At 40.9% G+C, this 25,498-nt stretch overlaps 1 protein-coding gene across 2 annotated transcripts in view; it reads left to right on the top strand.

The window, feature by feature from the left end:
• Positions 1 to 4,477: 4,477 nt before the first annotated feature.
• Positions 4,478 to 25,498, top strand: part of LOC5502690 — a 46,228-nt gene continuing 25,207 nt past the window's right edge. Inside the window, exons 1-7 of one of the 2 annotated variants that reach the window (XM_048732468.1) lie at positions 4,478 to 4,633; positions 8,536 to 8,821; positions 16,222 to 16,443; positions 16,893 to 16,962; positions 19,305 to 19,504; positions 20,678 to 20,749; positions 21,245 to 21,424. In XM_048732468.1, the coding sequence (XP_048588425.1) occupies positions 8,548 to 8,821; positions 16,222 to 16,443; positions 16,893 to 16,962; positions 19,305 to 19,504; positions 20,678 to 20,749; positions 21,245 to 21,424 (1,018 nt within the window). In that variant the 5' untranslated portion in view covers positions 4,478 to 4,633; positions 8,536 to 8,547. The remainder of the gene's footprint in view (positions 4,634 to 8,535; positions 8,822 to 16,221; positions 16,444 to 16,892; positions 16,963 to 19,304; positions 19,505 to 20,677; positions 20,750 to 21,244; positions 21,425 to 25,498) is intronic. The other variant, XM_048732469.1, reaches the window with a different exon arrangement.

The raw sequence follows: 25,498 nt of genomic DNA, 5'->3' as shown, positions 1-25,498 counted from the left end.
CTTATTTTCCATAATATCTATGACTGCACATACCGTCCAGATTGTCTGTTATGGTTATCAGACTTCACCTTTACCTTTTAGACAGACAATGCCTTCAATTAATAATTTCTTTTGTTTAATAAAATAAGACTACAAGCAATTTGTTTTTGTTCCTTATCTCTTATAAAACAAACAGAGAAACCATGAAACAAAGGGTTAGTGATTGCAAACAAAGGGTTAGTGATTGCAAACAAAGGGTTAGTGATTGCAAACAAAGGGTTAGTGATTGCAAACACAGGGTTAGTGATTGCAAACAAAGGGTTAGTGATTGCAAACAAAGGGTTAGTGATTGCAAACAAAGCGTTAGTGATTGCAAACAAAGGGTTAGTGATTGCAAACAAAGGGTTAGTGATTGCAAACAAAGGGTTAGTAATTGCAAACAAAGGGTTAGTGATTGCAAACAAAGGGACTCTTGCATAAATCTGGCGTATGGAAAATGTGCACAACACAAATCTAAAAGAATTTAGATTTAACCCTTGCAATTAAATGACCAGTCAATCTATGAGCTCGAACACTTATCTTCTCCCCGAGAACTTCTAGTATAACCGTATATGTTGGCCAGGGTTGTTTCAAGGACTGTCTAGCATGTTTTATAACCAGATATTTGATGAAGCGCCTCGGCCTTCTTTCTCTACAGCTCGTAGTGCAAATATTTCTTAGTTCTAGCAACTTCTTTCGGATTCACATGTGTCCATCGGAAGAAGAGAAACAATAACAGCGAAGATCAGTTTGGATAAGTTTTGTGTTAATTGTTTTGTATGCAGTTTTGAACAGTGTCTCAAGTATTTTATCGCTCGTTAATCGCTGGCTAGCGAGCGTGTCTTATCCCAATAAAGAGTCAAATTTATTACAAAAATGCCTGTCTCGCTATGCTAAATCCCATAGAGTTTTTTTTTAAATCCCGTGCAACAAAATTTAATTGTTAAAGTGTAATAGTCAAGCCAGAACAAAAGTGAACAAAGAGATTACATTGTTTTAGTACTTAATAAACTAATATATCAGGGGTTTTTAACCACTCTACCTTCAGTATGTCTAGCACCGTATTACGGCGTAAAACCCTGTGCAAACTGGCGAATTCTTGCTCGACTGACCACAAGACAAAGGAAATGTCAGAAAGTCAATTTCCCATTTTGACATTTCCTTTGTCCTATAGTCAGTAAAGCGGAAATTCGCCAGCAATGCTGGCTGATGCTGGCGCAGTTTGCACGGGGCAAAGTGTACGAGCCCCCGAGAAAACAGCTCACCATCAGGTACAAAATGCAGACTGCATTTTTCGGTAATTCCTTTTGTAGCCCGAGTTAAGGCTATGGTGCAGCGTCTAGTTTTACTTTTAGTGACGTCATCGATTACGTCACGCATCACGTGACCATATCTTCGCACAGCCCTTGACACATACATGACACCTATCAAGTTTGGTTGTTATACAAAGTTTCTTTCACGAGATATGAATGTTTTCTACATTAATGAAGTCACAATCACGCGACTATATTGGAGCACCCCCCTTGACACCTACCGAATTTGGTTGCCATACGATGTTTCCTTCGTAATATTTTTTATTTTGATGACGTCAACATATTTTGCTTCTAGTGACGTCATCGATGACGCCACAATGACGTGACCATATCTTGGCACCCCCCTTGACACATACATGACATCTACCAAGTTTGGTTGTTATACAATGTTTCTTTCACGAGATATAAATGTTTTTTTATTTTGATGACGTCAGCATATTTTGCTTCTAGCGACGTCATCGATGACGTCACACAACACGTGACCATGTTGACCATGTTGCACCCCCCTTGACACCTACATGACACCTACCAAGTTTGGTTGCAATACGATGTTTCCTTCGTGAAATATAAATATTTTTTTATGACTTCATCATATTCTTGCTTCTAGTGACGTCATCGATGACGTCACAAACCACGTGACCACAGTTTTGCACCTCCCTTGAAACATACATGACACCTGCCAAGTTTGGTTGTCATACGATGCTTTTTGCGGACGGATGGACGGACATCGCGTCACCAAAACCCGAGTCGGTGGGTTACCAATATCTGTTACCATATTTTTCTTATATATCACTTTTTCTTAGGTATGGGGCTCCACTAACGCGGCACTTCGCGCCGCGTGGGAGCTCCGCTATAAAGTGAATATTAAGTCTTTCATTGCTATTACCCTGAGACGCCTGTAAAATATAGGCCCAACTCCAAAACGTCAAAAATGCAAACTAAACATCACCAGACCCGGATACTCATAGATTCATCCAAGGCATAGACGACCTTCAAAAGCGCATCGAAGCAATGTAATAGAATTGACTCTTTTGTCAAAATATCAACCTTAATTTCTGACCAATTCGTAAACAAATGCTTAAACTTAGAAACATTTCTTACCCAAAAAGCACAAAATTCCGAACAAGCAAACACAGATCAAGTCACCAATAGATACCTTTATTGCGCTCCGTCAGGTCCCATTTTACAGCAATCAGTCACAATAATCAATGCTAGAACCTCCATTAGAAGCGTCACCATGTTTAGCCTATTTTGTATGCCTGCACTGCATTATGGGAGTCTTGGAAACACCTTGACAGACAGGCGGGCAATCTCCTCCCCCAGAATCATAACAGTTTTTTTTAGTCTTTAGTTTTTAAAGTCTCTTTGCCACGAAGCCAAACAAAACATTTCCAGGTCCAAGGAACCCAGAATAAGCCTGAAAACAATTTTTGAATAAGGTTGGGTAGCAAAGATGGCCCACATTGGAGAGTATGAGGACATTCACCAGAAAATTCCTTTCTCACTTGGTGAAGTCCAGACAAGGAATTATCACATTGAATCAACCTCAGTGTGCAAACATCCATAAGCACAGCATTAATTATGCCTAAAAAGACTTCATGATGTCCTAAGGCACTCTCCAGATGTGAAAAAGCTGTAATTTTAAGCAAATTACAAGCAAAACTGTTGTAAGCAACAGGCTGTAGCAGTGCCGTCGCTAGAAAAAAAAGGCACCGCAGTGCATTGTTGGAAACTTCAAGGCATACCGTCTTGGGTCAGCGGTAGCTTAGCTTAACTGGTAGTGTTGAACTTGAAGTAGGGGGGGAGGTTTCTGTTTTCAGTCTGTTTTTCTTACAATGTTGCTCAAAAGTACCCAGGAGTGAAAGGGTTAAATACAGAGTCTTTTTTTCTTTTAAAAGGAAGCTTTTTTGTAAGGTACATTCATCTTTGTCGCTCTGGCTCTTATTATCAAGACAGGGTATCCTTTTATAAGCGGGATCAGATACCTCCCCACCCCTCCGCCGGGTTGACGTTGTCACGCGATTCTTGACGCAGGCCAAGTGACTTGCTATATAGCGCGTGCTAGTACGACAGACATGTGCATTATTCTTTATCGTTTATTGATTCACGTAATGCCTCCAGGAATCAAAATGACATCGAATCTCTCAAGTCATCCCAAAAGTTATTGCTTAAACATAGAGCTTCTTTGGAGAACATGAAAATATTCTTAAAAAAAATATTTCCACTATAAACTATAATTACTTACTTAATATATTACTTATAATAACTTACTCTTCATGTGTCTTCTAATCTATTTGTGCAGTTTCTAAATATTTCAGTCGATAAAATCAGAGAAGTTCTTACGTCCTTCTTGGTATTCAAAGATAGCCATGGTATTATCGGAACGCTTTTAGGAACGCTACGGAAAGCGCATCGGAGACGTTCATTCGAGTTTCCGAGAGGAAAACGGAAACACCGCGCTGATGGCTCGGTTGGCGGTTTATGAAGAAGTGGTAGACTGATCAAGTAATAGTTGACAAGTAGAAACTATTTTAGTAGAGACTATAATTAGTTCCTAAGAGGATCTTCAAGAAATCCATCTGTCATTTAGTAAAAGGCCGTACAGTTCAACACAAATGTTGTCGACAAATCCATGTCTGGCGGTGGATGTCTAATGATCTTGGATAGCTGTCAATTGAAAAACTACTCGGAATGCGTGATGTTACAATGCTCTTTAGATGCATGAATAGCCTCGTAACTTCAACTCGTAACTCTTTTGATTTCTGCTATTCATAGCTATAATACAAAGCATAGCGAAAGATACAAGCCTCCCTGTGGCGCAGTGCAATTTCTCTATAGAGCAGTTCTGGCATCGATTTCGCTCTCTCCACCAATAGGAAAGTCCTTTAACTCTCACGATTTTTTTTTTAAAGGGCGAAAAGTCGACGTTTCTTTTTTCTATATCATTATTATTAGCAGTAGTATCAGCATCAATGTCATACGCATTATTGTGAATAACCATTTATAATTATATATATTTTAAAATAATTGTAAATTAATCTGAAAAAAAAACCGTTAGGGGCGATTAAATAAAGTATTTGTTTTGTAAAGTCTGGCGGCGAAAGGTGGACTCTGCGCGAGACGTATCGAGACGGTGATAGACCAATGCATTCCCTCTTGTAACGTCAGCAAGCGAGGTGTCAGCTTACAGATGCTTAGAATCTTGCGTTGGGCTCAAGGTGAAGAGAGAGCCTATTCCATTAATCGAACTTTCCTATACAAAGCTGAGAGACGTGCATTTCAGAGTGACAGGAACAGAAAAGGTAAGAGGGAATATCTCGCGACTGAAGTGCTTGGTGGGAGAGTAGAACGAAGTGTTTTGTCTAGTCTGAGATTCATTCAAACTCCATTGTACGATCTAAACTCGGCCAGAAGAGCATCTACGCAGCGTCTTTTGCTATATAAGATTCCCGGTCTAGTTTTACTGACGTTGCTGTGAGAAAAGACAAACTGCGAGATTGCAGACGTATTTGTGAGTAAACCCTTGGAGTAGTTAGCACTCAACAAATCGAACGTCTGAAGCTCGGATTTTACTGCGTAATTCCTACTTTGAGCGTGTTTGCAATTCGCGGTTGTTTTGCCGTAGATCTCAAGATCTCAGTGTTTTGTCGACCACACATCCTTCAAAATAAACGACACAAGATATAACTAGCTCCCGTGCGGAATTGCTGAGATTCGACAGAAAGCTGATAGCTGCATGTTGTTGATGATCCTTGAGAGTATAGCGGATAATTATGGCACGGCATATTATTGTTCTGCCTGTGTCAGATTAATGTCAATGGCTTGAATGATCTCCTGAATGCTACAACCGTTTCATTACCGCTAAATTGAGTGCGAAGCATGTAATTAATTCATGATTGTTCTTTCTATGTATGAAGCCCTTAAAAAACTATAAATAACGCATATCACTGAGGGGGTATAAGATTAGCGGGACCCATCAATTTCTCGTGGAAAAATCGTTATTTTGTTTTTGTTTTAAATTGTTTCTTACGGAAGAGCGCTATCCTCTAGCGATTATTATCAAAATCAAAAACTTGTAAAAAATAGTTTACAAATAATTTTTTTTATTTTTTTATTCCTCAGCTACGCGACGGCTCATGCTCTTATTTAAACAATTTCTCTTTCCTATTTTTGTTTTTATTTGTTTTAACATCGCTCTCCATTTAATACTGTATTTTGCCATGCAGTCCTTGATAGTGATAGTCCTTGTACATGTTAGCGAGACTGCCTTTATTCAATGCTGGTAATAGTCTAAATAAAAGATGATTAGCATATACACTTTGACCTAAACTTAAACGATTATTCATCGTGCACGTGCACACGTCTCGAGTACGTGACAATGTATGGCTGGGCGTACACAAACGCGTCACAAGCCACTAGCTAGACACTATCCGCGACACAAGACACTAACTAGACACTATCCGCGACACAACCCACTAACCAGACACTATTCGCGACACAAGCCACTAACCAGACACTATTCGCGACACAAGCCACTAACTAGAAACTATCCGCGACACAAGCCACTAACCAGACACTATTCGCGACACAAGACACTAGCTAGACACTATCCGCGACACAAGCCACTAACCAGACACTATTCGCGACACAAGCCACTAACCAGACACTATTCGCGACACAAGCCACTAACTAGACACTACCCGCGACACAAGACACTAACAAGACACTATCCGCGACACAAGACACTAACTAGACACTATCCGCGACACAAGACACTAACTAGACACTTTTCGCGACACAAGACACTAACCAGACACTATCCGCGACACAAGCCACTAACTAGACACTACCCGCGACACAAGACACTAAATAGACACTATCCGCGACACAAGCCACTAACCAGACACTATCCGTGACACAAGCCACTAACTAGACAATATCCGCCACACAAGACACTAACCAAGACTCTATCAGCGACACAAGACACTAACCAAGACCCTATCAGCGACACAAGACACTATCCGCGAGGCAAGCCACTAGCTAGACACTATCCGCGACACAAGCCACTTACAAGACACTACCCGCGACACATAACTAGAAACTTTCCGTGACACAAGACACTAGCTAGACACTATCCGCCACAAGCCACTTACAAGACACTACCCGCGACACAAGACACTAGCTAGACACTATCCGCGACACAAGACACTAACTAGACACTATCCGTGACACAAGCCACTAGCTAGACACTATCCGCCAAACAAGCCACTAACTAGACACTGTCCGCGACACAAGCCACTAGACACTATCCGCGACACAAGCCACTAACTTGACACTGTCCGGGACACAAGCTGCTAACTAGACACTATCCGCGACACAAGCCACTAACTTGACACTGTCCGCGACACAAGCCACTAACTTGACACTGTCCGCGACACAAACCACTAACTAGACACTCCGCGACACAAGCCGCTAACTAGACACTATCCGCGACACAAGACAGTAACTAGACATTACCCGTGACACAAGACACTAGCTAGACACTACCCGCGACACAAAACATTAGCTAGACACTATCCGCGACACAAGACACTAACAAGACGCTGCCCGCCACAAGAGACAGTAACTAGGCACTACGCGCCACACAAGCCGCTAACTAGACACTATCCGCGACACAAGCCACTAACTAGACACTACCCGCGACACAAGACACTAGCTAGACACTACCCGCGACACAAGGCACTAGCTAGACACTATCCGCGACACAAGACACTAACAATACGCTACCCGCCACAAGAGACAGTAACTAGGCACTACCCGCGACACAAGACACTAACTAGACACTATCCGCGACACAAGACACTAGCTAGACACTATCAGCGACACAAGACACTAACCAAGACCCTATCAGCGACACAAGACACTATCCGTGAGGCAAGCAACTAGCTAGACACTATCAACGACACAAGACACTACCCGCGACACAAGACACTAACTAGACACTATCCGCGACACAAGCCGCTAACTTGACACTATCCGCGACACAAGCCACTAACTAGACACTATCCGCGACACAAGCCGCTAACTAGACACTATCCTCGACACAAGCCACTAACTAGACACTATCCGCGACACAAGCCACTAACTAGACACTCCGCGACACAAGCCGCTAACTAGACACTATCCGCGACACAAGACAGTAAATAGACATTACCCGCGACACAAGACACTAGCTAGACACTAGCCGCGACACAAGACATTAGCTAGACACTATCCGCGACACAAGACACTAACAAGACGCTACCCACCACAAGAGATAGTAACTAGGCACTGCCCGCGACACAAGACACTAACTAGACACTCTCCGCGACACAAGACACTAGCTAGACACTATCAGCGACACAAGACATTAACCAAGACCCTATCAGCGACACAAAACACTATCCGCGAGGCAAGCAATTAGCTAGACACTATCAACGACACAAGACACTACCCGCGTCACAAGACACTAACTAGACACTATCCGCGACACAAGCCGCAAACTAGACACTATCCGCGACACAAGCCGCTAACTTGACACTATCCGCGACACAAGCCACTAACTAGACACTATCCGCGACACAAGCCGCAAACTAGACACTATCCGCGACACAAGCCGCTAACTTGACACTATCCGCGACACAAGCCACTAACTAGACATTACCCGCGACACAAGCCACTAACTAGACAATATCCGCCACACAAGACACTAACCAAGACTCTATCAGCGACACAAGACACTAACCAAGACCCTATCAGCGACACAAGACACTACCCGCGACACAAGACACTAACTAGACACCATCCGTGACACAACACACTAGCTAGAAATAATCCGCGACAAAAGACACTATCCGCGACACAAGACACTAACTAGACACTATCCGCGACACAAGACACTAACTAGACACTATCCGCGACACAAGCCGCTAACTAGACACTATCCGCGACACAAGACACTAACTAGACACTATCCGCGACACAAGACACTAACTAGACACTATTCGCGACACAAGCCGCTAACTAGACACTATCCGCGACACAAGACACTTACTAGACACTATCCGCGACACAAGACACTAACTAGACACTATCCGCGACACAAGATACTAACTAGACACTATCCACGACACAAGCCGCTAACTAGACTGTTTTTTTTCATCAGATATTCTACAAAATGAAGAGCACTCTTATTTCGCTATTTATTCTTGCGTTCTTCGCTCCTTATTCCCGAGCATATATTGATTGCCCAGAGTCATGTGATGCGTCCCAGTGCCCGCGTACAGATACGTGTAAAGGTGGCCTCATTTACGACAGGTGTGGATGCTGTAAAATGTGCGCAAAACTTGAATGGGAGCCCTGTGGCATTGACATAAGTGGCAACGAGTGGCTTTGCGACACCAGCCTCGCTTGCATGCCCAGGAATTTTCCAGTATCAAGATGTGAACAAAGTAAGTTGCTCAAAAAACATTACGCTTTGCCAATTATGCTTAAGGTGCAATCGAGCCAAACAATTAATACCCTAAAATACCCATGGACAATACCGATTTTCAGCCTCCAGCAGAACATTTTTCAAACAATTGCTAAGTCTATTCACTTTTTCGCGCATCGCTATTCTCGCGGTGACTTAACACCGCGAGAATACTTGCATTGTTCTCAGGCAGTGAGGCAAGCATGATTTTTAGGGTGTGTTGGTAAACACATTGACCCCTCAACCGGCCTGTACCGGCTTTGGGAAGTACCCACAACCCAAAAAATTCATAAATTCAAAATAAACACAACAAGATGAAGATACTCAGGCATCAGTCTAAGGGATAAATGGTCTTGCAGATATGCATCCAACCAAGGTGTTGGCATCTACTCTTAAGCCAAATAATAGCACAGGGTCTTTGACAAATCTCAAATCGAACAAGGAGAGAAAAGCAGAATCACCCCTCTCAATAAAACGCTCAAAATACCACACAAGGGAGAGAAATCAGCAAACACAGCTCAAGACACAAATAGATACCTTTATTCTGATCCTCCAGGTACATTTCCTTGGCCTCAAAACACAATGTTCATTCCTTGAAGGATTGTACAACCACAAAAATATATTTACGTATTGCAAAGCATTCTGGGAGATCCAGGGGAAAATTCACGAGGGGAGGGCCAGTCAACACTCCTCTCCCCAAAGTCAGATAGTTTTTTATAAGTCTTTTCACCCCGAAGCCAAACGAATCAATTCCAGGCCATACAGACCCAGAATAGCAGTGTAAACAATTTTGGAATCAATTTGGTTTCAGAAAAGACAGCATTTAGGAGAGCTGTGGTGATTCATTAGAAAATTATTTTCTCATCCGGGCAAAGCCAAACAAGAAAAAATCATCATGAATCCACCTTTGCTTGCAAATATCCATAAGCAAAGCACTCAATTATGCCCCAAAAGACTTCATGATGTCCTGAGACACCCTCCTAATATGCTCATAGCTGTATTTTTGATGAAAAATACAAGCAACCATCAACTTGTGCTGGCTTCAGCACATCGACGAGGGATTAAAAGTGGGGACCGCAAAGCACTGTTGGAAAGCTTGGATACCGCTGACTAGGTGCAGCTGTGTTTGACTTTGACGGGCTGTATAAAACTCAGAATAGGGGGGGAGGTATCTGTTTTCAGTCTAATTTTTGGAAATTCAGCTCCAAAAAAGCCAGGAGTCAATGGGTTAAAGTACCTTTTAGAACATGACCATTCATAAACACACTGTGAGTATCACATTATAGAACATGACCATTCATGAACACACTTTGTGTATCACACTATAGAACATGACCATTCATGAACACACTGTGAGTATCACATTATAGAACATGACAATTCATAAACACACTGTGATTATCACACTATAGAACATGACCATTCATGAACACACTTTGTGTATCACACTATAGAACATGACCATTCATGAGCACACTTTGTGTATCACACTATAGAACATGACCATTCATGAACACACTGTGTGTATCACATTATAGAACATGACCATTCATAAACACACTGTGAGTATCACATTATAGAACATGACCATTCATGAACACACTGTGAGTATCACATTATAGAACATGACCATTCATGAACAGACTTTGTGTATCACACTATATAACATGACCATTCATAAACACACTGTTAGTATCACATTATAGAACATGACCATTCATGAACACACTTTGTGTATCACACTATAGAACATGACCATTCATAAACACACTGTGAGTATCACATTATAAAACATGACCATTCATGAACACACTTTGTTTATCACACTATAGAACATGACCATTCATGAGCACACTTTGTGTATCACACTATAGAACATGACCATTCATGAACACACTGTATGAATCACACTATAGAACATGACCATTCATGAACACACTGTTATCAATCACACTATAGAACATGACCATTCATGATAAAACACACTGTGAGTATCACACTATAGAACATGACGATTCATAAACACACTTTTGTATTACACTATAGAATATGGCCATTCATGAACACATTGAGTATCACATTATAGAACAAGACCATTCATGAACACACTGCATGTATCACACTACAGAACACAAACAATCATAAACACTGTGAGTATCACATTATAGAACAAGACCATTCATGAACACACTTTATGTATCACACTATAGAACATGGCCATTTATGAACACACTATATGTATGACACTATAGAACATGACCAGTCATGAACACACTTTGTGTATCACACTATAGAACATGACCATTAATGAACACACTGTGAGTATCACACTATAGAACATGACCATTCATGAACACACTGTGAGTATCACACTATAAAACATGACCATTCATGAACACACTGTGTGTATCACACTATAGAACATGACCATTCATGAACACACTGTATGTATCACACTATAGAACAAGACCATTTATGATAGAACACACTGTGAGTATTACACTATAAAACATGACCATTCATAAACACACTGTATGTATCACACTATAGAACATTGCCATTCATGAACACACTGAGGATCACATTATAGAACAAGACCATTCATGAACACACTGTGAGTATCATATTATAGAACATGACCATTCATGAACACACTGTGAGTATCATATTATAGAACAAGACCATTAAACACACTGTGAGTATCACACTATAGAACATGACCATTCATGAACACACTGTGAGTATCACATTATAGAACATGACCATTCATGAACACACTGTGAGTATCACACTATAGAACATGACCCTTTTTGAACACACCGATGTATCACACTTAGAACAAGACCATTCATGAACACACTGTGAGTATAACATTAAAGAACATGACCATTCATGAACACACTGTATAAATCCCACTATAGAACATGGCCATTCATGAACACACTGTATCAAACTATAGAACATCACCATTCATGAACACACTGTATCAAACTATAGAACATGACCATTCATGAACACACTGCGAGTATCACACTATATAACATGACCATTTATAAACACACTGTATGAATCACACTATAGAACATGGCCATTCATGAACACACTGTATCAAACTATAGAACATGACCATTCATGAACACACTGTATCAAACTATAGAACATGACCATTCATGAACAGACTGTGAATATCACGCTATAGAACATGACAATTCATAAACACACTGTATTAATCACACTATAGAACATGACCATTCATAAACACATTGTGAGTATCACATTATAGAACATGACCATTCTTAAACACACTGTGAGTATCACATTATAGAACATGACCATTCATGAACACACTGTGAGAATCACACTATAGAACATGGCTATTCATGAACACACTGTGAGTATCACACTATAGAACATGACCATTTATGAACACACTGAGAGTATCACACTATAGAACATGACCATTCATGAACACACTGTGAGAATCACACTATAGAACATGACCATTCATGAACACACTGTGAGAATCACACTATAGAACATGACCATTCATGAACACACTGTATGTATCACACTATAGAACATGACCATTCATGAACACACTGTATGTATCACACTATAGAACATGACCATTCATAAACACACTGTGAGTATCACATTATAGAACATCACCATTTATGAACACACCGATGTATAACACTATAGAGCATGACCATTTATGAACACACTGTGAGTATCGCACTACCGAACATAACCATTCATGAACACACTGTGAGTATTGCACTACCGAACATAACCATTCATGAACACACTGTGAGTACCAAGCTATATAACATGACCATTCATGAACACACTGCGAGTATCAAGCTATATAACATGACCATTCATGAACACACTTTGTGTATAACACTATAGAACAATACCATTTATGAACACACTGTGTGTATCACACTATAGAACATGACCATTCATGATAGAACACACTGTGATTATCACACTATAGAACAAGACCATTCATGAACACACTGTATGTCTCACACTATAGAACATGACCATTTATGAACACACTGTATGTATCACACTATAGAACATGACGATTTATGAACACACTGTGAGTATCACATTATAGAACATGACCATTCATGAACACACTGTGAGTATCATATTATAGAACAAGACCATTCATTAACACACTGTATTTATCACACTATAGAACATGACCCTTTTTGAACACACCGATGTATCACACTTAGAACAAGACCATTCATGAACACACTGTGAGTATAACATTAAAGAACATGACCATTCATGAACACACTGTATAAATCCCACTATAGAACATGGCCATTCATGAACACACTGTATCAAACTATAGAACATCACCATTCATGAACACACTGTATCAAACTATAGAACATGACCATTCATGAACACACTGCGAGTATCACACTATATAACATGACCATTTATAAACACACTGTATGAATCACACTATAGAACATGGCCATTCATGAACACACTGCATCAAACTATAGAACATGACCATTCATGAACACACTGCGAGTATCACACTATAGAACATGACCAATCATGAACAGACTGTGAATATCACGCTATAGAACATGACAATTCATAAACACACTGTATTAATCACACTATAGAACATGACCATTCATGAACACATTGTGAGTATCACATTATAGAACATGACCATTCTTAAACACACTGTGAGTATCACATTATAGAACATGACCATTTATGAACACACTGTGAGAATCACACTATAGAACATGGCCAATCATGAACAGACTTTGTGTATCACACTATAGAACATGACCAATCATGAACAGACTGTGAATATCACGCTATAGAACATGACAATTCATAAACACACTGTATTAATCACACTATAGAACATGACCATTCATGAACACATTGTGAGTATCACATTATAGAACATGACCATTCTTGAACACACTGTGAGTATCACATTATAGAACATGACCATTTATGAACAAACTGTGAGAATCACACTATAGAACATGGCTATTCATGAACACACTGTGAGTATCACACTATAGAACATGACCATTCATGATAGAACACACTGTGATTATCACACTATAGAACATGACCATTCATTAACACACTGTGATTATCACATTATAGAATATGACCATTCATGAACACACTGAGAGTATCACACTATAGAACATGACCAATCATGAACAGACTGTGAATATCACGCTATAGAACATGACCATTCATAAACACACTGTATTAATTACACTATAGAACATGACCATTCATAAACACATTGTGAGTATCACATTATAGAACATGACCATTCATGAACACACTGTGAGTATCACATTATAGGACATGACCATTCATGAACACACTTTGTGTATCACACTATAGAACATGACCATTCATGAACAGACTGTGAATATCACGCTATAGAACACGACAATTCATAAACACACTGTATTAATCACACTATAGAACATGACCATTCATGAACACACTGTATGTATCACACTATAAAACATGACCATTCATGAACACACTGTGAGTATCACACTATAGAACATGACCATTCATGAACACACTGTGAGTATCACACTGTGAGTATCAAACTATAGAGCATGACCATTCATTAACACATTGTATGTATCACACTATAGAACATGGCTATTCATGAACACACTGCAAGTATTACACTATATCACATTATAGAACATGACAATTCATAAACACACTGTATTTATGAATGAATATACCCTGGCATTTGGTACGAACAGAACTACGATAAGCTGAAATGGGAAAGCGAAAGAAGATGACTCAACTTTAGAGGGACTTGTCGATGAATAGTATAGGTTAATTAATATGGACTCTCTTTTATCGGTAGAATACTTTCGTTCGTTCTAGCTGTTCGCGATAGAGATTGTCAAAACAATTCGTACAGCTGAAATTGCCTGTTCTGTTCCCTGTATTTCTTTTTCTATTTTGGATCAAATGAAATTTAAACTTGGCATACTAAATAACAGAGGCAAATCCGGTATCATGTGAATATTAAAAAATAATAATACATTAAATTATTTGAAATTGATCATTTTACGGCAAACGTCCATTCGACCAACGCGCCCGATTGCTAGTGTTATTGATAACAGACTTTTCCCGGTTGAAATCTTTTCCTTTTACTTTCGACAAAGATTCAGGATTTATTTAAAGCTTTTAGTATCTTATTTTACATCCCAATAAGATTTATCGCGTTCAAGGCTTACAAAGTAGTGTTTGACAGCAACGAACTGCCCAATCCATTATCATAAAAAAGGTTAAGTAACCTTTTCCCCTTTGAAAAAGTCTCTTTGCCATTCACAAACTATATTTATAACTTACTTTTTCAAAGGCAAAACATCATTCAGCAAACATGCTTGGTATCAAAAAGGAAAAAATAAACTTCTAAGGAGAACCCCCAAAACAATATCAGAAGCTTGTGTTGTTGTGATCGCTTTTGAAATGTTTATAACTCATGGATGAAAGATAAATATTAACTAGCCTTCTCATTTTTGTTCTTCATAGTATACTTCAATTATACAAATACAATTTAATAGTTTTGAAATCTCAAGGATTGCTCAAACCTAACATTTTGGTATTTTGGAAATACAAGCAATTTCGGGGGTAGGGTGATGACAAAATATTATTAGGATGAAGGTAAGAATATAGATTGTATCTTCTGATAATACTTTATCTATTAAACTTAAGACATTTTTCCAATGGCCTGAATAGTGTTTTGAATTTAGAGAAAAGCGCGATTATATTTTGTAAAGCTTGTGGTAGTTTCAGAAATTGTAAACAGCTCTTGGATATCTAAACCACAATTTTTGTACTTTAAAAATAAGGACAAAAAATGCTGGGCTCCGCTTTAGGCAGTGCCTAAATATATCTAGTATATAGATTTAGGAATTGCCTAAAAGCGGAGCTCCAAACGACCAAATCTTTACTTATTTTCGCTTAATAATTTAAGAAACTTTGCTTGCAATTATCCGTAAACACAGCACTCAATTATTCCCCAATATACTTAATGATGTCCTCCTAATATGCTTTTAGCTGTATTTTTATTAGCTTTATTTTTCTGTCATCTTATGCTTGCTCTAAGCGATGTGAGCTAAGTGTTAGGACCGCAAAGCCTGCTGAAAAGCCTGGGTACAACCTGGTATCTGACTAGGTGAAGTGGTGTTTTATGACTGGCTGTAAGTGGTGTTTTATGACTGGCTGTAACACACTCAAAATTGAGGGAGAGGTATTTGTTCTCGCTTTTTGGTCAAACAACTCAAAATAGCCAGGAGGCAATGGCTTAACAGTCTATGTAAATTTCAGTTGCTTGCGCAACCAAGCAATGCGGTCTGCGCCAACTGTGCGAGTTGAGCCGCCAAGGAAGGCCCGTGTGTGTTTGTCCGAGAAACTGCAAAAGCGGCAAGTGGAAGCAGACGCCTGTATGCGGCAAGAATGGGAAACAGTACACAAACGCGTGCGAGCTCTACAGACACGAATGCCAATTGGGAGAAGAGGTCGGGGTGATGTGGCCAGGGCCATGTAAAAGTAAGTTTTCCCGGGGGGGATTAGTATTCCTGGGGAGATGGGAAATTGTATTCGGGGGGGGGGGGGGGATTTGTATTCCCGGGGAGGGGGAAATAGTATTCCTGGAGGGGAGGGGGTTGGAATGGGGGGATTAGTGTTTCCGCGGACGGGGAATTAGTATTACGTGGGGGAGGGATTATTCCGTATTCCTTGGGAGTGGAAATATTATTATTCTCGGTCATTGTTGAGGGGGGTGTTTATAGGGTGGTGTGTATATATGTGTTCGGCCCTCCATTGTTGAGGGGAATGTTTAATGGGTGGTGAGTATATATGTGTTCGCCCCTCCATTGTTGAGGGAATGTTTAATGGGTGGTGTGTATGTATGTGTTCGCCTCTCCATTGTTGAGGGGGGGTGTTTAATGGGTTATGTTTATATATATGACATGTTATGGGAGTCGTTTCCTCTCTAGAGTGTTATTTTGACGGCCAGACATACAGATATGGGGACTCAAGAAAAGGAAGCATGCCCTGCGAGAAATGGTATGTCGCTTTTATTGTTGTTTCACTGGTAATTGGCTAATTTATAAAACTCTGTTTTCACAGAGGCTTAAAACATACCATGTAAACTTTAATTTGATTTTTTCTGATTTATAAATAATTTTGAAGAAATTTTGAATTGACTCAAAACAACTGCACGCGTCGTATTATAAACCATTTCAACGTACCCAAAAAAATAATATACTCATCGATTCCACGTGAGGCCTTTGTACATTGACCCTAAGAATTCTGACCCTCGGTTTTGTGGTATCAAAAGTCCTTTACCTAACGTTATTGATTCGCAGCCCCTTTGACTGTCTTACCATAATCAAACTCGTTATTCTAATTCAAAGATTCATTTTTATTACATTAGGCATGAAAGTTTTATACGTTAGCGTTGAAATTTATTTTTTTCCTCAATAAATATTCCAACTTTGTTTAACTTACGGGCTTATGGTTGCACGAGGCGAGGTTTCGCTTCTGACTTTCGTCGATGTTCGTGAAGAGTTTGTTCGCTCATGATCGTTCAATAAACTCCATTTTGTATTTCCACACAACGCTTTTAATCCTCCAGAAATAAATAACCTCCAAAGAAGACATTCATTGAGTTTTGACCGAAAATTTGGTCAAATAGTTTAGTCCAAAATTGATACGTCGTTCTCAACGTGTTTTGCTGATTATGCAGGTTAGTTCCTAGAGTGTCGATTTGCTGCCGTTCTTTATCCCAAATAAACTTTCAGCAAACTTGAAATTGCCGCGCGCGTTGCAAAATCATTATGTCGGGAAATTGTCAAAACACAGGGAGTTTGAAGCCCATTTTCCGTAACGTCAACGATTCTAGATAAAATGACAAATAAAATGCCGTTTTAGTGTAAAGATCTATAACCTCGGGAGTAAAAATCCAGTTTTAGATGGTCATTTTACAAATCAACTATTTATTTCGAACTTTGGAGGTGAGCGGTCCGGTATCGCGGGGTCCGCATCGTAGGATACCGGACCTCACGAGAGCCAATCAGAGCGCGCGATTTGATGGATACCGGACCCCCAAAATAATAAATAATAATATGTAATAATATGAAAATATATAATGCATTAAGAACTAGTATCACATTAAGCGTTAATTGGGGACTTTTGCTAAGAGATTACCGTGTTCTTTTGAGTGGCAAATTCAAGCCAAAATAAACACAGAAATGACAGTCTGAAAAAAAAATATTGGCTTTATTCGTAAGCGTCAATAAGTTTGCTCAAATAAAGCGGCAGTGGTAATCACATAAAGCGGCAGTAGCTATCACATTATAAGCGGCAGTATTTATCACATTATAAGCGGCAGTAGCTATCACATTAAGCGGCAGTATTTATCACATTATAAGCGGCAGTAGCTATCACATTATAAGCGGCAGTAGTTATCACATTAAGCGGCAGTAGCTATCACATTAAGCGGCAGTATTTATCACATTAAGCGGCAGTAGTTATCGCATTAAGCGGCAGTAGTTATCACATTAAGCGGCAGTATTTATCACATAAAGCGGCAGTAGTTATCACATTAAGCGGCAGTAGCTATCACATTATAAGCGGCAGTAGCTATCACATAAAGCGGCAGTATTTATCACATTAAGCGGCAGTAGTAATCACATAAAACGGCAGTATTTATCACATAAAGCGGCAGTATTTATCACATTAAGCGGCAGTATTTATCACATTGAGCGGCAGTATTTATCACATTATAAGCGGCAGTAGCTATCACATTATAAGCGGCAGTAGTTATCACATAAAGCGGCAGTAGTTATCACATTATAAGCGGCAGTAGTTATCACATTATAAGCGGCAGTAGTTATCACATTAAGCGGCAGTAGTTATCACATTATAAGCGGCAGTAGTTATCACATTAAGCGGCAGTAGTTATCACATTAAGCGGCAGTAGTAATCACATAAAACGGCAGTATTTATCACATAAAACGGCAGTATTTATCACATAAAGCGGCAGTAGTTATCACATTAAGCGGCAGTAGTTATCACATAAAGCGGCAGTATTTATCACATAAAGCGGCAGTAGTTATCACATTAAGCGGCAGTAGCTATCACATTATAAGCGGCAGTAGCTATCACATAAAGCGGCAGTATTTATCACATTAAGCGGCAGTAGTTATCACATTAAGCGGCAGTAGTAATCACATAAAACGGCAGTATTTATCACATAAAGCGGCAGTATTTATCACATTAAGCGGCAGTAGTTATCACATTAAGCGGCAGTAGTTATCACATAAAGCGGCAGTATTTATCACATAAAGCGGCAGTAGTATGCCATCATGGCGAGTGGCGGTTACAAAAGTCTATTTATTTCTCAGTGTGTGCCATCATGGCGAGTGGCGGTGTCGGACCAAGATGCATTGCAGGGACCAACTCAGGACTTGCAGTATTTTTCAGAGCTCGGCCGGAGAAGAAAGCTCCACATGTCCCCCAGGATACTGGTGTAAAGTGCAAATCCCCGGGATACCCGACCAAGGCATACCGGAGGTCGGGGTTTGTGTACCCGCAAAGGACCACGGTAAGTCGGACTTTAAAGGGAGCAGTACCGAACACTGCCAACCGATGTTAATTGGCCATCTCTTACTCATTTATTTTACCCTTTGTTTAACCTTTGATAAAAGTCAAAAGCCCTTGTCAAGTGGATAGTGCGTCGAATTATTCAATTATGTGAAAGAAACACAACCAGGCCCCTCACACCCGTTTGCATCGAGTCTTGCATTTGCTTGTTTCGGTCAAATCAACAACTAAAGATTATAGTTATTTCATGTTTTATTTGCCCTTATACAAAGCTAAAGAAGTTAGAAATCATGAGCCCATGAATTGCAGAAAAACACTCATTACATTATTTGACTTAAAGTTTTAGCGCTTTGAACCAAAGGCATAATATCATAACCATTTTTTACTTTTACCCGGATTAGAAAGTTCCTGATTGGTTAGGTTGGCATGTTAGTCGTGATTGAGTGACATCGGTCCCCAACAGAAACTCGTTCCTACACAAACAACCAATCTAGAAATGATGAAAACGGCAAAAATCAAAAGTCAAGACCAAATTGCAACTATTAGAATGACCAATAACAATTACTCATCTTTGACTCAAATGTCTGACTCGACAGTAGTTCCATTTGACGTAGATATTTTTTGTTTACAGTTACTTCGTCCACTAACCAGTCAAATCGCACAAAAATAACTACACCATCCTTAATCTACGTATCCCAGGGATTAATTCAGTGCTAGTTATATAGGGGTTTATGATGTATTAAAGAAATAAGAGCGAAATTTTCGTGTTGAATTTGTGTCGGCAGTGTTTTCTTGTTAAACAACGCAACGGTCTTGAAGCGACGTAAAAGAAATTGCTAATCTTAGCCGCGTCACTTAAATCGCACAAAAATAACTACACGATCCTCGATCTACATATTCCAGGGATCAAGTCGGTGCTAGTTACGTAGGGGTTAGTAAGAGTTCGTTTTAATGCAATGTTTTATGTCGAATTGGTGTTCCAAATAACTGTGCATACAAAGTTCTAAAAAAGACTCTTTTTTAAAGTTAAACATTTTAATATAAAACACTTGATGCTACCAGGCTACTTTTTTGTGAAAACTATGCGTGGGCGTGTTGGCTCAACTTGTGGACAAGTTGGTTGTGGACGACGCGGTTTATGGACGAAGTAACTGGATACCATCTTTTTTCATAGCCAAACCATCACTGGTCACGTCTCGTACCAACATCACATCTACTGAAAACTCAACGATGTCCTCAACACCCGGTAAGTCACATGGCTGTAGGGTGCGCAGGGAGTATAAGGTTGACAGGACTTTAAGATATCGTGAAAACACCCACCATATTTGTTGGGAAAATCATTTCTGTCTCCACGCAATATTGCGTGACGCAAAATCACAACGCACGCCCAATTACTTTAGTACAGCAATGGGTTAAACGCTTGCGGTGGTACAACTACTTTACAATGAAAGCGGGGTACTAGTGCGTGATGGTCATTGCTATTTGTGAGATGCTAGTGAGACCGCCAGTCAGGCTGTATTGTGTTACAAGATAAACACGCATTTTGTTCGACATTCTGTTCCCATATAACGTGGCATTACTGATAGTATTGCTTGAAAGTATTATGTGACAGTATTGTGTGACAGTGCTGTTTAACAGCGTTATGTGACTTTATTATGAGACAGTAATGCATTACTAAATTGCTAAATTGCATTACCCGTATTGCGTGGTCTTATGACGTGACAGTAGTTCTGTATCGTAGGCGTCATTTCAATCTGTGACCTACCCAAGAATCCCGGCGTTTGCCGCGCCTCCATCCAAAGATGGTACTACAACAATGAGACTCGAAAATGCATTAAGTTCACGTTCGGTGGTTGCCATGGTAACGCAAACAATTTCCCGACCAAGTCCAGCTGCCGAAACGCTTGCATGCGAAGAAAAGGTCAGAATACATGCATATATAAGAAGTAGTATAGCGCGGTCTCAATATACACAGAATACATACATTTAGTATATAAAACTCGAGAACCTCGCAAAAACAAGCATTTTGATTGGTTGAGAAACTCGGGATAAAATGCAATATACACCTCCTAGGATTGGGATATTTTTCTGCGACCCGAAATCAAGCAAAATGGAGGGTTTAACAGCCGATTTGCAAGTAAAGCTCTAAAGTTCGTTTTATATACTAAAACAGTTATACCATTTCCACTTCGGCTCCCGGTAGATATTTCGCCACTTTCCACCTCAATGGAAATAGTATAATTGTTAATTTCTCCGAAATAGCGAACCAGAATAGCGAAAAAGAAATCAAATTCATGCGGTATAAGTTTATAAGTTCAAATAATATAAACGATATAAGGTATAAGGTCTGGTATGTAATTCATCTTCCATCGGCGGTAACAAGTGTTAAAAACAACATAGATAGACAATCAGATATAGCCCAAAGTCTATGCTTGAACAATATTCTAAAAACGTGTAAACATTATCCTAAAACGTCGATAAAACAACAGTACTTACCGAGCCGCCCCATTCACTTCGCTGGTCTTCGTCAAAGTGAAACTCATGGCGGCTCGGCAGTCACGTGACCCTCCGCACAGGAAGCCCGCGAGTCTGTCTGCAACATCCTCCCCCCCCCCCCCCCCCCCCCCACGAGTGCGACGCCAGGTACCTTATTATGCTCGCTCCAACACGCACAGCTTTGTCACCGGACGCACGTACGCACCACTCTTAGTGGCCACCTCCCGTCCCGTCCAGGTAGGGTACGGACTACTCGACTGATAGGCCAGCACCCACGGGTTGCGTTCTTATCGATGACCGGGACCACGTCCCCTGCTTGGATGTCCTTGACTTCCCGGTTCGACTTCCTCCTTTCCGTAAGAGACGGAAGGTACTCACGTAACCATCTCCTTCTAAGTGCTCCGTCATCACTTGTGCATGCTTCCATGCCTTGCGACGACACAGATCTCGATCTGTAACAATTCCCGGAGGAATTGATTATAAGATTCGGGCCCAAGCAGGAAGTGATAAGGGGTCAAAGCTTCTTCATCACGGCATTTGTGACATTTCATCAGCGATGTGATCCTTGTTCCATTCCGCCAGAGCATCTCGAAGCTCCTTTTTTGCCCCTAAAAAATTGGTTCCGTTGTCAGAGTACATATGAGCCAGTTTCCCTCGTCTAGCCATTATTCGTCGCATTCAGCTTCTAGATAACGCGCGATCTCCAGATGAACAGCGCAGGTGGTCATACAAGTAAAAAGCACGCCGTACCTTTTCTCAGTGCTGCGTCCCCATCTAACCAGCATGGGACCGAAGTAATCCACACCTGTATGTGTAAATGGTGGCTGCTCGGAGGCTACGCGACAACTGGGTAAGTATGCCATGACGGGGGTTGAGCTCGTGCTCGTCTCAGCCGACAAAGTACGCACCGTAGTACACTTTACGGACGGCAGCTAGTCCTTTCAGGATCCAGTAGCGCTGTCGCAGCTCGTTCTGGACGTGGTCAACACTCGCACAGCGAAGTGTACAATGGTAATGTGATATAATTAACCGAGTCACTAAACTATTCGGGTCCAGGATTAGCGGATGCTTGACATCTTAACTGAAGTTCGCTTTGCTGAGACGAACTCTTACGAGGAGAGCTCCGTTTTCATCTAGGAAGGGTCGAAGTGCTGCCCATCTACTATGCGGCGGCAGAGGCTTGTCCGCCTTAAGGGAAAGCACATCTTCTTTAAACGACTCCATCTGTGATCGTCTAACAGCGATCTCGTCAGCATTCTCTAGCTCTGCAACTGTCAACGTTGACTTGACTCGCCGATCTTCCGGAAGCGATACATCCACGCTATAAGACGACGATAACGCGTCCACGACGAGAACCTCCCAGTGTCGGGAAACAGGACTTGTCACATGAAACATGCCCCATCCAACTGGCCATTACTTTCGCATCATCATCTATCAGAGTCGTTGCGGATGGCTCTCGAGGCCAGTGATCCTCGGTCTGTCTGAGACAGGAAGGCCGGTCCGTTAATCCAGCGGGATTCTGGCTTTAGTTCTGAGGACTTAGATCCCGAGAAGTACTACTCTCTTCGTTGGCGGCGCTCATCTTCGTCTCATCGATGACTCGGCGTGTCTAGCACGAGCGAGATTCTCTGCGGGCGAACGTAGTGTTGCCACCAGTGATTGAAATGGTAGACCCTGACTAGCGTTACAGACTATTTACGGTAGTTGGGAAGGCTCCAAAAGAGGCATTGGCGCCAATCACAGAGGAGGAAGGGCGCTCGGAGCACACAATTGTTGGGTCTCTAATCAAAAGAGGAGACAAAACCACAGTCGGTGGCCTGAAAGGTATCGATGCGGGTATTTGGGAGAAAGGACGAGCGTACCTACTTCATGTGAGATTCAAGTCAACGACGCCTGTCGCTAACTGTATTTTGAGTTATGTTGCCGACTTCTTGAGGAATCGCACCACATCATGTTCCCTTGGTCTAACCAAAAAGCGGGGAAAGATCCTTGCATCAAAGAAGTCCTCTTTGAGTTGGAAAAGAAGCTCGAGATAAAGCTTGTAGCCGTGGACAATGTGGGTAATGTTCTGTGGGACTCGGGGACGTACAAGACTAAGGCGAGTGTCACCATCCCTTGCCACAGGAACCACGCCTAGGTGGAGCTTTCGACTGAACCACCTGCGGCCACGTCGAGGCTGTGGAGGAGCTTAGTTTGTTATGTCAGGTAAAAGCCTTGGACCAGTGATAGAAACCTTTGTTTTTATTACTCAAGGTTGTCCAATCAGAAGCTAAAACTGGCCTCTGCTTTCAACCGGAGCCCTGAGTAACTACAAATATGCTAAAATATATAATCATTAAACACTATGATCTATGATCCGAGGTGAACCAATGGAAAAACAGGTCATCTGTTCTAGAATGGTACAGACAGCTACCAAGTACGGAGAATTCAGCCTTTATATGCTTCGATGTTGTGGAGTTTTATCCATCTATCACCGAGACCCTACTAGAACGAGCACTGGGATTTCCATCAGGGCATGTGAACTTCACGACCGACGAACGCGATATCATTACAAAACCCAAGCACTAGCTTCTATTTAGCAACGGCGTACCATGGGAGAAGAAATCATCTTCCACATTATTCGATGTGACAATGGGAAGCTACGATGGAGCGGAGACATGCGAATTGGTCGGATGCTTCTTACTACACCAGCTAAAACAGATTCCAGAAATCAACATTGGTCTTTATAGATATGACGGGCTGGCAATTATGTCGCAAGCACCTAGAAGCATAGAAATGACAAAGAAAAGAATATGCAAGATATTTGCTGACATCGGGTTAAGAGTCACCATTGAAGCAAATAAGAAGATCGAGAACTTCCTCGACGTAACCAGAAACCTCAACACAGGTAAATTTAAACCATGCTCCAAGCCAGCGAATATACCACAATACGGGCACAGCAAGTCCAACCACCCTCCAAACATCATAAAAAATATACCAGATTCAATAAATAGAAGACTGTCAGAAATATCGTATGACGAGGAAACCTTCATCAACGCCGCACCCAAATACCAAAACGCGCTGAGGAAAAGCGGCTATAACTACCTGCTCAAGTTCAAGCCAAGAGCACATAGGCCTGGTGCGCAACGACGCAATAGACAAAGGAACATTATCTGGTATAATCAACCTTTTAACAAAAACGTGAGCACAAATATAGGCAGAGAATTCCTAAACACATTGACCCCTCAACCGGCCTGTACCGGCTTTGGGAAGTACCCACAACCCAAAAAATTCATAAATTCAAAATAAACACAACAAGATGAAGATACTCAGGCATCAGTCTAAGGGATAAATGGTCTCGCATTTGTGCATCCAACCAAGGTGTTGGCATTTACTCTTAAGCCAAATAATAGCACAGGTTCTTTGACAAATCTCAAATCGAACAAGGAGAGAAAAGCAGAATCACCCCTCTCAATAAAACGCTCAAAATACCACACAAGGGAGAGAGATCAGCAAACAC

This window comes from Nematostella vectensis, chromosome 9, assembly GCF_932526225.1.
Source record: "Nematostella vectensis chromosome 9, jaNemVect1.1, whole genome shotgun sequence".
Taxonomy (NCBI): domain Eukaryota; kingdom Metazoa; phylum Cnidaria; class Anthozoa; order Actiniaria; family Edwardsiidae; genus Nematostella; species Nematostella vectensis.
This window is presented reverse-complemented; position numbering and strand designations above follow the sequence as displayed.